Below are 14,044 nucleotides of genomic sequence, written 5' to 3' on the forward strand. Positions count from 1 at the left end.
GAGAATTCATGGCTGACTGTTAAAACATCTGGTGTTAAAAGTTACCTAAGCTGTAGAGTAACTGAAATAAGTGATGATGGCAATATTAATGTGCAAAGCCTGAAGAAGGGTGCTGTCTCTTGAGTACCCAGAGGAGAGTAAAAGCAATGGAGCCTTCAGCTACGTATAAATGTGGAGTGACAACTTGCAGGAAGAGTGAAGGAGAGGGAGGCGTGTCACCTCTGGTTTGGGCACAAAGGCTAGGAAGGTGTGCTTTGAGTATTAATAGCAATGTGTGATTAGTGCTTAAACTGTGACTTTTGACTTGATGTGTTACTGGAATGTGTCGGGTCAATGGAGGCTGTGCAGGCTGTCCCGTAACTCCTGGTAGCTGGAATGGCTTTTGTGTAATGCTAGTGAGGCAGCCTTGCAAGTCAGGGTGATGGTGTTGGACTTTGAGCATCTTTATAACTTTTCTAGTAAAGTAGCTAAGAGCAGTTTTATGTTTGGGCTAAAAATAAATCTTGTTTAGGTAAGAATCTAGTAACTCCTTCCCTCTTGTTGCAGATTGGAAAAAAACCCCACCAAAACAACATTAAAAATATTATTTCTTAATCCAATTAAGAATGTCTGGAAAGACTAAGGGAGCAGGCAGACATGTAAGTCTAGTAGCTCCACTATGACTTCTCAGATGTTTAGAGTAAATTCTAGACTTTTTTCAGATATAGGAATTATTGCTCTCTACAACTTCCTGAAAAGAAGCTGTAGGTAGGTGGGGATTGGTCTCTTGTCCCAGGAAACCAGTGACAAGAGATGAGGAAATAGCCTCAAGCTGCACCAGACGAGGTCCAGGTGGGACTTTGGGAAGAATTTTTTCACTGAAAGGGCTGTCAGGCAGTGAAACAGACTGCCCAGGGAAGTGGGAGAGTCACTGTCCCTGGGGGTGTTTAAGAAACAACTGGATGTGGCACCGAGTCATGGTTTCATTGACAAGGTGAAGTTCAGTCAAAGGTTGGGCTTGGTGATCTTGGAGGCCTTCTCCAACCTTAATGATTCTGTGATTCTATGACCTTAAGATAGAGCTTCTGGATGCAGAAATGTGTCTGTACTTAAAATATAACCTACTGCTGTGTCTTGCCGTTACTTTTACTTCACTATTCCTTGAAGGAGAAATCCTTAATGGAAATAAATTCCTTAAATATCAGATACTTTATACTTCAAGGCCCTTATTATTTCTACTTTATGGAGTTCCATCAGTCTTGTCAGCCTGTGTGATTGCAGAGAGGAGTGAGTTGGCATTTTACCTTGCAAAGGATGTCTTCATCTTTTTCTTTCCTTTCCTTTCTTCACTGTGGGTGGTGAGGGACTGGCACAGGTTGCCCAAAGAAGGTGTGGATGCCTCATCCCTGGAGTGTTCAAGACCAGGCTGGATGGGCCTCTGAATAACCTGATCTAGTGGAAGGTGTCCCTGCCCATGGCAGGGGGTTGATCTTTAAGGTCCCTTCCAATCCAAGACATTCTATGTGAAATCTGCTTTTGGACTGTTGATGGATGTCTCTCTCACTCTTTCCTGAGGCAGATGAGTGGGTTCAATGATAATGCATAATCTCTGCTGCACTCCTAAACTTGCTGGTCAAACAACTAAATATTGTTTCTTTTGCTAACAAGTGTTAATAACTATAGAGTTCGAATCTCAAATGCGGATACTAAGGAAAAAGTTGATCTCTCTTTTTCTTTCCTTTCTTAATTTCCCCAGTACATTCTCATGTGAACCTACCCAGCCTTTCAGTGGCTAACATGGGGCCCAGGACATTGCTCAGATGAAACAGGAGCAGGTCTGTAATGGAGTGCAGCACCTGCTTGTGCACGGACACTGTGGGGTCGCGGCAGCAGTCCTGCAGCGTGCCCAGATCCTCGGCGGTGCAGGGCATCAGACCATGCTTCAGGAGGCTCCCAAGCACCAGCAGAGCAGATTTTCTCATGCTGGTTTTCTCATCTCCAGCTCGCTCTCTCAGCATGGCCATGACTTCTTTTCCATCAGGCCTAGCAGCGTCACTGCTGTCTGTCAGCTCAGTAGTTTTGGAAGTTGGGAAGATCTTCAGTGGATGGCTGGACATGGCTTCTGCACTGATGGTTGTACTTGCAGTGCTTGTTTGCTTCTGACACTGTGTGGACAGAGGAGCTCTGTAGTAAGTCCCGAATGCTCTCCAAACCAGCTTACATTTTGAGACAATGGGCAAAGCTGCTGGGAGCTTTGCTCCAGACCACGGGGGCTGTCTGAGCACCAGCCAAACACCATGACCTGCACTAAAACTTGTGCTTTAGAAACCTCTGATGCTCCAGGGACAAGGAGCTGCCCAGGTTCCTCTCTGGCACCTCCAACAAAGCCAAGGCTACATCCAGAGCAAACACTCTGTAGGGAACTTTGTGGAGTGAATATTTATAAAGCCAAGTGATGAATTCAGTGAACTCTGTACAAGGGAGTTTGTCTAGTGGGGTCACCAGGGCCTGGACAGTATAGGTGAGATAATCAGCCTTGTCTGGGACCTGGGCACAGATATGTTGGAGCAATATTCAGAGAATGAGATAAGCAGCTTCTTTCAGCTCATCTGCTAGAGAACTGATGAATTTTACAGCCTGGTTGTTGGCGCTGGTCACAGCTGATGTGATGGGAAGGGCCTCACTGCTCTCCACCATCAGAATGACATAGAGGAGTCGATGGAAGATACATCCAAGGGTCTTATCTTCTGTGCCATGGAGAGGGGAACACTGTAAGTACAGTCCATAATAGGCCAGCTCAGGAACGTACTTGGTTTTTTTAATATCCATGGCTGCTGAAAACTTGAAGTCATGGAGCACTGGCTCGAAGTTGGTCATTTCAACAAAGACCTGCATGCAGTTCTGCATGCACTGAGGCTTTTCTTCTAGGGAGAACTTGGGCAGAAATCTTAGGAAGTTTTTCAAAAGAAGGAGGATGGCGTTGTGGACTTGGAGAAGATCTTCTTTTGAGAAGTAAACATCCTCACCATCCTCTTCCTCCTCCTGTTCCAAAATCTCTTCCATGCTGGATTTGTCATTCCTGCATGGTTTCCTTTTCTTTCTATTTCTTCTGGCACTGGGCTGTGAGCTGTGTGCTGTCTTCCTTTTCCTCAGTTCTTCAGGCAAGCATTTTGTCAGGATGTGAAGACATTTATCAAGCATCACTTGATGGAACACCTGGCTGACTGTGCTGCCTGGGATCTCCAGCAGCAGGAGGTACAGCCCAGCCGCATGCAGACTGAACATGCTCTGCTGTGTGTTTGCTCTTTTGTGCTGGCCCACATGCACAAAGTGATGCAGTACAGCCACCAGGGCCTGGTGGGACAGGCTGTTCTCAGCAAACAAGGTCCAGACATTCTCTCTGCTCTCCTGGTCCCCGGCAGCAAAGGGCGCCAGAGCGCTGTACAGGTAGGTTAAAGGTGTTAAGCCCATTGGCCGTGATCTCCTCTGCTATTCAGGGATCCAGATGTAATGACTGAGGCATGGACTCAGACTGGCAGGGATACTGAGATGTTTATTCAAAGAAAGTAGCTGGTTTTATACACTTCTTCAAGACACAATATTTCCTTATGGTGTTTTTCACTAAGTGACCTATCACACGTTGCCATGTCAGCAGCACACTTTCTAAATGCCCTTGTATGGGGGTGATCACATGCTGTTCAGGTGTCTGTCAGCTTCTGGCAGGCTCCTCTTCGTAGTGCATCTGTCACATGGCATTTCTTCCCCCCACAGTCAGGCAGAGACAAGCTTCTCTGTGCTGCTATGGTGTTCTGCAGGCACATCCCACAGCCTGTAGCTCAAATCTATCTTATCTCTCCCCACAAGAAGAGATTTTGGATTGGCCAGAAGCCAGAGATTTTGGAGTACCGCCTGAGAAGGTGACTTGTGCCCAAGAACCACCACCATGTAATGAGTTACCAGAAAATGAAAGAAGCTGTGCTTTATTTACTGGTGGATCCTGCTGGGTGATAGGAAACTGTTGGAGATGGAAAACTGTGTGGAGTCCCTCACGACAAGTCATCGAGGCTGCTGAAGGGAAGGCAAATCAAACCAGTTTGCAGAGGTGAAAGCTATTCAACTAGCCCTAGAGATTGCTGAGAGAGAAAAGTGGCCCGTACTTTTATCTCTCTGCTGACTCCTGGATGGTGGCTAATGCCCTATGGGGATGGCTGCAGCAGCAGAAGAAAAGCAATTGGCAGCGCAGGAGTGAACCCATCTGGGCTGCTGCATTATGGCAGGACATTGCTGCACGGATAGAAAACATGACTCTGAAAGTACCTCATGTAGATGCCTTTGTGTCCAGAAGCCGTGCCACTGAGGAGCATCAAAACAATGAGCAAATAGATAAGGCTGCCAAAATTGGCATAGCTCAGGTGGACCTAGATTGGGAAAGAAAGGGTTTATATGGCCCAATGGACCCATGAAACATCAGGGCATCTTGGAAGGGATGCAGCATACAGATGAGCTCGTGATCTAGGGGTGGACCTGATCACGGGGGCCATCACACAGGTTATCCATCAGTTTGAAACATGTGCTGCCATCAAATGAGCCACACCAGTGAAGCCTCTTTGGAGTGAAGTGCGGTGGTTGGGTTTCCAGTGTGGTGAAGCCTGGCAAATGGATTACACTGGGCCATTGTCATGAACACGCCAGGCAAGAGTTGTATCCTCACCATGGTAGAGGCCACAACTTGCTGGCTGGAAACGTACCCAGTAAACCATGCCACTGCCTAGAACGTGATTTCAAGTCTTGAAAGACACATTTTGTTGGCTTTCTTACATGGGTTTTTTCTCCCAAGTACTGATGTTGTTTACAAGTCCTCTTTCCTTCCAGCCGCCACTTCTGGGTTGTTTGTTTGGGTTTTGGGAATTTTGTTTGTTTGTTTTTCCCTATATAAATATCCAGTTAGTCTTTAACTCTGCATGAGTTTTGAATTTCCAGTGATAGTGTCCTTCTTCAGTTGCAAATTTGCCATTATTCTTTAGTATTGTTGAATATTTCTTTATTTTTGTGTTTCGTACAGAAAGGAGGGGAAGACTTTCTGTTTTGTTGTCTAAGTACTGCTCATTATAGTCAATATCTTTGCAGTATTTTCTTTGTGAGCAATACTGTTATTTTCAATCTGCATGTAATTTTTTCTTGGATTTCTTGTTTTTTTTTTTTTCTAATTCACTGTCTAATTTATTGTAAACTAATATAGCAGGCAGTGAAAATATCAAATGTAACACTTTAGATCTCAGTAAATTACTGATTTATGGTATTGATGTTACAATATTTCTGTGTGACACTTCATTCTATTTTTATGAATACTGAACATTTTATATGCATTTTGATATACAATCACATCATTGTCTACAGTATGCCTGCTTTCAGTTCCAGACTTGATGAAATTGATTTAGATTCCGGTAATGAGGTTAGTTTGTATTTCTTCTTCAGCCTGACTTGATTTTAAACAAATTTTCTGTTAGTTTACCAAGGATTCTACATGTTTGAAATTCCTGAAAGTGGTCATGAACTTTTTCTTCTCCAGTCTTTCGGCCTGTCCTTGCTTTTTGAAGTGCAGTTAGATCTCAGTTAAGTATTTCATACCTTTTCAAGCAGCAGCAATAAATGCTCCAACAGGTCACTTCCTTCAGTACTAAGGTCACTGTGAATTCTGGAGCACACAGTATTTGTGTCTCAAACTTATTATCTTGGTTTAATTTTGTTCCAGCAGAGTAGTAAGTGTTACATGGCATGCTGTGCCAAACAATACTAAGATGGTTATTTTTATGTGAGCTCGTTGGCTCCAAAACACGGAAGTAAATTTCCAACAGACGTGACTGCAGTTGGAATGAAACCCACTTGTCTCTTTCAGTGGAGGTGGTGTTTGGCAAGTTAGGTCTGGATCCCAAAAGTAGTTGTGCTCTGTAACCTAGCCTGCTTGTGGACCAAAATAAAAGGGAAACTTGTTAAGGGTTGGGTTTCATTGTGTGGAGGCTTTCTCTTTGGTCCTAACCAGATTTTCTCTTCCCCTTTTTTCTTTGTCTTAAGCCATTCTTTCCCTTTCTCTTTCCAAATGACTGAACTGGTGTGGTGCCTACCAGTGAAGGATTCTGCTTCTGTGAAGATCATCCTAAATAGTTTTTGTCTGCCTATTGTCATCTCACTTATCCCCATCTTTAAATGCTGTGGAATGCAGTCCACCCATTTAAAAACTGCACTTTCCACCATATTTTAAAATTTAAATGGCTTTTGTATTTAAATTGAAATTTCAGAGCAATAATGCTTCTGTTGTGTTAGAGCTAGGAGCAGGAGACAAGAAAGAAAGGTCTGTTCTGAATATTCCCACACATCTTTTCCCTCAAATGCTACAGCTGTTTTATCCCTTCATAAATCTTTAATCAGAGGATTTCAATACTTAATTACAAAAAAAAAAAATTAACCTCACATCATTCCTTTGCTGTCAGGCAGTATTTTCCTTATTATGTGGATAAGCTAGGCATTAAGGGACTATGTGATTTTTGCACAATGTCATGGCAAGCCACTGGCAACCTCTAAGACTCCTAATTTATAAGCCTGTAATCTGCCAACTTGACACTAACATTCTTCTTCAGCTGGCAAATCCAATGGAAACATCCTAAATCCCGGCTGGGACTAGGAAGAGTTATTCTGAGATGAGAGTTAGTGCATAAATGCGCTAATGCTGTCATTATCAGCATCGAGAACACACCAAATAAAAGATGAGTGAATATACAGAATAAAAGTGCAAGTGTTTCAGGGGTGTGCACACAAGGTAACTCCTCAGGGCCAACCACAGCAGTGCAGAGGAATGAGTGGCACGTCCCTCTGCAGCTGTGGCCGTGGGGATGAAAGTTAGCAGTACTTATCCTAACATCCCTGATCAGGCAAAGGGGACTCGGACAGGTTTAGCAGAGTTTTCTCTTCCTATCACATGCGTGCAAGTTTTTTTGGTGTTCCCCAAGTGGTTTTTGAGAGTGGTGAGTTTCAGAGTGAGTGCTCCGTACTAGACATGAGAGAGATGATGATTTTTCAAGTCTGTTTTTAAAAATTCAGCTAATACCACAACATTATTTGTGCTTGAACTGCCTTTTCATGCTCTTTCTTTGCAGCCAGGAGAGAGATAAAAGTTTATGCAAAATGACGTACCCAGAAGCTTCTTTGTTTTTCCGGACGTATCAGTTGAGCAAATAAAAAAAAAAAATTACTTTTCTGGGTAGACTCTTTTTTGGTACTCTCTTTGTTATCCTGGCATTTTTATGGGACTTGAGGTATTGGAGCCCTATGCAGTGACCTATGTCTTTTAAGTCAGACTTTAAAAGGTACCTAGGATAGTGACAAAGTTTTGTACCATTTTTCTTATGATGGAGATGTTGATTATAAACTTTGGATAAACCAGGTAAAACCGATTATTCTTTTTCCAGAACTGAGAGACAGAATTAAAATATGAGAGTAAATAGTATGCCATGGGGTAGAGGTATTAAACTCAACATTTTAATGTCTTCCAGTGCAGTTACCATAGGTAATGAAATAATTTAAAAATCTTTTATTTAAAATTTTGCTTAAATTAAGGAAATCTATGTGTGAGGGCACTGTACACCTTCCTTAAGAGTAGTGTAGGTAGATAATCATTTAAGTCTATTTGACATTAGTCATGCCACTGGGCAATACTGTGACTATTCACGTCTTCCTGCTTTCGAGTAGTCTCTTTCTCTCCTGAGGAAGGCATGCCCAAATAACTTTAATGTAACTTACCATTGTATGTATATCAAAAGAAATCTTGCTTTTGATATTTCTTTGATTTAAGCAGTAGTCAAATACTGCAGAAAGGCATGCACATAATTTTATTTTTATATTCAGTAGCTTAAATGATGTGGTTTAAGATTCCATCTCCTATCCTTCCCTCCTGCTTTTCCCATAGTTGGGGGTGTAGCATTAGAGGATTCTTCTTTAGCTGGGGAAGCTCACTATGATTTTTCATGCTACCGTGGTGTGCAATGCAATCTGATCTTATAAAACAATAGTATGCAGTGTGCAGTTAACTGAAATGTTTAGATGACGTTTTTGTCACAGAGTTCAAGGTCATGGATCTTGTGCATTCGGAAGGAAATTCTTGTGAACGGCTGAAACGATGCTTCACCTGCAGTGTGGCTCTTCATTAGCCGATCGGAGGGATTTGCGGCATTGGCAATAAGTTGTGCTGGTTGCTGGCTGCCTGCCAGAGCAGGGCTGCTGTTCCAGGCAGCAGGTCTCTGCCTGAAAGGCACTGTGTTTGCAAGAAGAATGCGGTGCAGGGCTCTCTGTCGAGTCAAAACCGACGGGCTGTCCTTGCCTCTCTGAGACAATTGTGTGTTTATGATTTTGTAGTATGTGATGTCATGAGGGTGTTGGCTTTTAGGAATTTCACTACTGAGGAAGCAGTTTGAAACGCAGGCAGAATCCTCGAGACCTTCGAATGTGCACTTGGTTTCTTTTTAGTTAGCTCTGAGCAAAGGTACAGATGGATACGTACGTACATATTTTTTTAGTCAGGAATTAACATATGGAATATAGAAGAGATTTAAGTGGATACAACACCTGAAGGCAATGTCGAGCCAGTCTGGATTTTCAAACTCTCTTCCTCTACCAGGATATCCATTCTACCAGGTGTCATGCAGGTATATCATGTTTTAAGTTTTACCTTCTAATGCAGTTGCATATAGATCTGTAGCATGATTATTGTGTTAACTGATCTTTTTTCCCTTTGCTTTGTTCTCGGAAAAGAATTACGAAATTGGAGAGTTAAGAAGCTGAAAACCATAAATGTAATTTTAGAATGCTATATGCCTGACCTTATAGTTAAGTTCACGTTTATTTAAAGCAAATATTTTTTATTTCTAAATGTACTAAATATTTTCAGAGTTTTTCTAACTGGAAAAATGAAGTTGTAACCTTGGAGATTTTTTAAAGTGAGTTATGTATTCAGATACTGCTGTCATTTATTGGGAACCAGATATCTACAGTGTTGAGAAAAGGAAATTACACAGATTTCTAAAACATTAATGATTTAAAGTCTTTTCATGTATAATTACGTTAGGTAAATAAACCAAAGTACTTACTGACATTTTGCTTCTAAGACAATTCACACAAAATGTGCATGTGTGAAAAGGTGATAAATACCAGTGTTGTGGTAAAGCTAAATTGTACGAGCTTCTTATTTTATCTCTTTGACTCAACAGTCCTGTTTTATTAATAATCCTTCCTTCTGAAAGTGCTGTATAACAGTTTTCTAGTGAATGGGCTGGATTCTAACCATGAAATTACTCTTCCTGCTGTAGAAGACTGTAATATTGCATAATAATTAGAGGGAATGTGTTACAGTACTTCTGTGGCTGAAAGAACTCAGGTTTCTGGCACACCTTAATACAGGAATGTAATCTCTGTTAATTGTCTAAATCTGAAGTCCCTGCAACAATAACAGAGGGAGGGGAAAATGGGAGTTAGGAGTTTTGTGCTATTACTCATCTTTTAGTAAGACATATGAAAAGAAGGATAAGAGAGTAAGTTAATTATTAACATACTCAGATCTGGAGAATGAATCTGGCAGTCTCCATAAACTACAGCATAGAGAGTGGTATGGGTTAGTTTCAGCAGGCTACTGTGATGGTCACTTGTGAGTAGAAACACGAGTGATTCTGTACAATGTTCATTTAAACACTTTTTTGGTGTTTCTTGAAAAAAATTTACATATTTGTATCCCTGTAGGACTGTCTGCTCAAGGGTACCAGTAAGGTTTTATTGAACCCAGAGTTAGCTCTTGAGAGGTCAACCACAGTGACTCCTCATGGCTGGTTGTCCTTTGGCCTGACTTTAGAGGATGCTGAAGTCTAGTAACCTTTCTCTCATTTTTCTTTTCGTTTTTTTCCTGGCCATTTTTTGTGATAATAGGCACGAATAAGCTGGAAATTAGACTAGAGAAATTCAGTAAATGGCAGCTGATGTGAAAACCTTCTCTTCTTACCTGTGTGTTAGGTGCTTAGTCAAACTCACAGCTTTCCTGCTCCTTAAGATCAGAACATCAAGAGCCACAACCCAACTCCCAAGTTTCCCCAGTGACCTTCTGGACAAGAACAAAGGTCTCATGAGAGGGTTCCAAGTCCTCTGTTATGAAAAGAGATAGATTAAAGTTCCTGAACTTTTGGATCCCAGTTGCTTATCTGCATTTCGGTTTTAATTCTCTCCTTTCTGTTTCTTATATGTTTTTAAATAGTTATTCAGCATTTCAGTGAAGTATGTGTTTAATAATTTTCAGATAAGATAATTAGTTTCTGTTATATGCAACTGAGCTTATTAAGCTCCTTATTTTATAGATGTAAAATTGGGTGGACTTAACTTCCTTTAATGACTAAGTCATTCTGACTTTGCAACTCTGTTTTAGTACCTAAAAAGAGAAATTCCTTACATTGTCTGCAACCACTGATAACTGTAAAATGTAAAATTAGTATTCCTGCAGTCCTTTTAGAGCTCATCCTCAGTGCAGAATTTTTCTTTCAGAATAGTAACATACATCCATTTTTGCTTGGGGATTAATGTACCTTACAGAGACAGAGCTGAATTAGAGTCTCCATTGCACTCTAGTTGTCATACTCTGGTTAGTGAACTTTTCCAGTAAAATAAACAGGCAGTGGGACTACTGTTTATCATAATTGGTTTGTGATCATGATTGGTGTGTGATCTCTGTGGATAGTATACATTATGCTGAACTTGTATATTGACAGAGCCATTAAATCTACTGTGGCTTGCTATTAGGATGGCATAGAAGTCCTGAACAGAGTTCTGGAAAAGCTCTCTCTTCAGGAAGCTTTTTGTCCTTTTTTTGTAGATAAAACTAATTTTCCACAGATCAGAGTTGTCATTGGAGTTGCCTGCTGTTACAAATGGGTTGTGCTTTCTCTTAAGCATAAAGAAAAATAGTTTTGGAATAATATTTTTGTGGAAATACGGTCTGGAGTATTGATAGTAGCCTGTTCTGGAGGAATGCATAGTCAGTGTTTTGTTCATTTATGGTTTTCTAAGATTGCTCAGGGCACTGTTTATCTTGGAGATGACCAAGATGCTGTCTCCAAAACTGGGTCACTCGGGGTGGCATGGCCTCTTGGTTGGCTGTGGATTATGGCATTGCATAAATCAGGAGTTCAACTCAGGGACTCTGTTTTTTTTGAGCCATATTGTAATTCATTTTTGGTACCTATGCAATGCAGAGTTGGTGTTTCCTGGGAGCTTTCCATATTTGAACAGAATTTAGAGATTAATATAATTTATTTTGAGTGTGATAAAAAATACCTCCTTTTTCCTTTTATAAGGGCATGACAAGAGATCTGATATTAGTTGTAGGAAATGCTCCACATGATTGAAAAACACTTGGGGTAATTTATCATATTTGTTCTTTTGCAGCTTTGGTATATATTTGGAGAAAATATGACCATCTCTAATTCATCTGCTTCGAGACAGGTGGCAGCAAATGTAGAATTTGTTGTTAAACTTTAAATGGTGGCCAAAGTAAGCTCCCACGTAAACCTTCCATCCCTCTGGCTAGTATGGCATCAGCCTAGTAGCTTGCATTTTTCACCTGCTTCATGGTGTAATGTTGGGTTTTCTTTGTATATCATATGGTGTAGAAGGAAGTCTGTTCAAAAGTCTTTCAAAATAGTCTTACCATGTTTGATTTTCATAAACTTAATCAGTAGAGATTAAGAACAAAGGCTGTACTCACATCTTTCTCCCAGTTACCCTGGTATAGCAAGAGCTGTTTATTGTAAGAACATTTGCTATCTCTCATTGCTTTAGGCTGCTAGACAAGAAGAGCATAGTCTTGTGAGTATTTCTTTGGCAAAGAGAAGATGTCTAGTATCGTAGACATGTTTTATGGGGGAAGCCAGAGCTCTCAGCTCCACTGGGATATCAGCAGATTGCAGCCATTTTAGAAAACAGTAGGTTTTTTTTTTTTTGTTTGCCTCACAAATGTATGTTCAAACGTAGTTTTGAGTAGGAGGAGTTAGACCTCTTTCCTCACAGGGAGATGTGGTATAATACAAAACCCAACCGTGTCTCAGCTGTGGAGCAATTACTGGTGTTTTTGTGATGTAATTGGAGTTTTGCTGGTGGACTGTGATACCCTTCATAAGAAGATTCCCCTTTGTCCTAACCAATATCAGAACCTTCTGCATCGCTTTGTAGTACTGGAATTTCTTCTTCTAGTGAGGTCGATGGAAACCATGTTCACAACAAAAGTCTGTTGTTCAGATCAAGACATCCTTGGAATCGCACATGCTATTGTACCTTTTCTGTCTGCTAATAAAGAAAAGGGGGAAAACATACCTATCCAGTTGTTGATAGTGAAAACTTGCAATTTTATGAATTCAAGATGAGTCAATTGTACCTGTGCAGTTGATTCTGAATGCAGTTAATGCAAATTCTGTCCAGTCATAGCAGTAGCCTAAGTAAGCTACTATAACTGAAACTAAGCAACAAATGGGCATGGCTTATCTGTGGAAAGGGAAGAGATTTTGCAGCATTAAGCCACTGCTTTTCTTCTAAAGAGGGAGCCACTGCCCACTTCAAATGTTGCCTTTTACTAGAATCCATTTCTTAAATTAAAAAAAAAAGAAAAAAGAAAGGTGCTGTATTGTAGACAGAGGAATAAATCTTGATGACTTCCATGGTGTGCAGTGTTAAAAGACACTGAATGCTTTTAAAGAAACAAATTTACTCAGTTTTGTTTGTAGCATAATTTGACAAGTTTACCTAAATTAAAACCTTTTGAGAAATAATGTGCCCAGGCAGATTGTAATCAAGAAGAACAAAAATTATATTACAATATTTGCTTGTTTGTTAGTGTTAGGGAAAGTCCTGGGTAGCTATTTAATACTGCTGTTCTGAATATTCAGCAGCAGCCATGTGTATGACGGGGATTTACAGTTGCATTTTTCTTGGAATAACTAAATCAGTTGAGCAAAACTTCCTGTATTTTATGTTCTTTGTTGGTTCAGAGCTATTGCCTTTCCTCTGTAGGGAGAAGAGGAGGAGAAAGGGGAGGGCAGAGTTTTTGACTAAATGGACAAAATACATGCAAGAACATGGTACGCTAAATTCAAGTGGGCCTTAGAAACTGTTTCCTCACAGAATTTGATTTTTATATACGGCTACAACAAAATGTAGCTTTCATGTTAGGAAAGGGAGGTTGGTCTCTAGTTTTTAGAAGGATAACTCCTTCTTCAGGGTTTGGGAAGAACTATTAAAGAAAGCTGGTGGTGTAGGAATATGTTAAATTCAGATTTAAGTAAGAGCGGGAATGATTAAAATCTGAAAAGGACAGTTTTATGTATTTTATCCTCTGCAATATTTAAAATGTGGGCAGGCTATTTTTATATTAAAATGATTTAAACATTATATATATATAATTGCTTTATAGGCAAATGAAAAGATTGCTTTTAAGTAAAAGACTTTTTTTTTCTAAGGGGCCTCATGATTAGAATGTCAGCAGTTATTTGGGCTTGACAGAACAAACAACGCATAAAAAAGCTTCCCATAATAAAAAGTAACTCATTAAGCAAGATTGGGCTTGAAAAAAGAGTTTAGCTTGCAGGGAATAAATCTTAAGTACGAGGTGCTCTTTGAGAAGACAAAACCATAGGAAAACTGTTAAAGATGAGACAGGTTTCAAGGTCATCATCTGTAGCTTCTGTCCAGAAGACAGAAGCATGAAGTGGTGAGGGATGTTGATTCAGGGGGTGGGCTGGTGCTGCGGTTCCTCGTGGTGTTGCACGACTTTCCTCAGTTGCTTCCTTGGAAAAGTGGAGCTGGTAGGAACACATCTCTTACAAAATGCCTCTGATATGGCAAATCTCTTTGCTCTTCTGATCTCTTACCTCTTGCTCTCCTGCCGGTCCCCCTTTTTTCCTCTCTCTGTTTATTCATTTTTTTTCCTCTCCCCTATTTTGTCCCATATGAATTGGAAATGAAAAGCTACGATGTGTGAGTGACTGGG

The 14,044-nt window shown here is 40.6% G+C and overlaps 1 protein-coding gene across 8 annotated transcripts in view; it reads left to right on the forward strand.

Moving 5' to 3' along the window:
• PLEKHA7 (pleckstrin homology domain containing A7) overlaps positions 1-14,044 on the forward strand; it is a 151,455-nt gene that overhangs the window by 45,275 nt on the left and 92,136 nt on the right. The window contains exon 1 of one of the 8 annotated variants that reach the window (XM_048305602.1): positions 8,315-8,675. The exons of the other annotated variants lie outside the window; for them this stretch is intronic. Coding sequence (XP_048161559.1) covers positions 8,605-8,675 — 71 coding nt within the window. The 5' untranslated portion in view covers positions 8,315-8,604. Of the gene's footprint in view, positions 1-8,314; positions 8,676-14,044 lie in introns of those variants that run through there. 8 annotated transcript variants of the gene reach the window in all.

The sequence above is a fragment of the Corvus hawaiiensis genome, chromosome 6, assembly GCF_020740725.1.
Source record: "Corvus hawaiiensis isolate bCorHaw1 chromosome 6, bCorHaw1.pri.cur, whole genome shotgun sequence".
Taxonomy (NCBI): domain Eukaryota; kingdom Metazoa; phylum Chordata; class Aves; order Passeriformes; family Corvidae; genus Corvus; species Corvus hawaiiensis.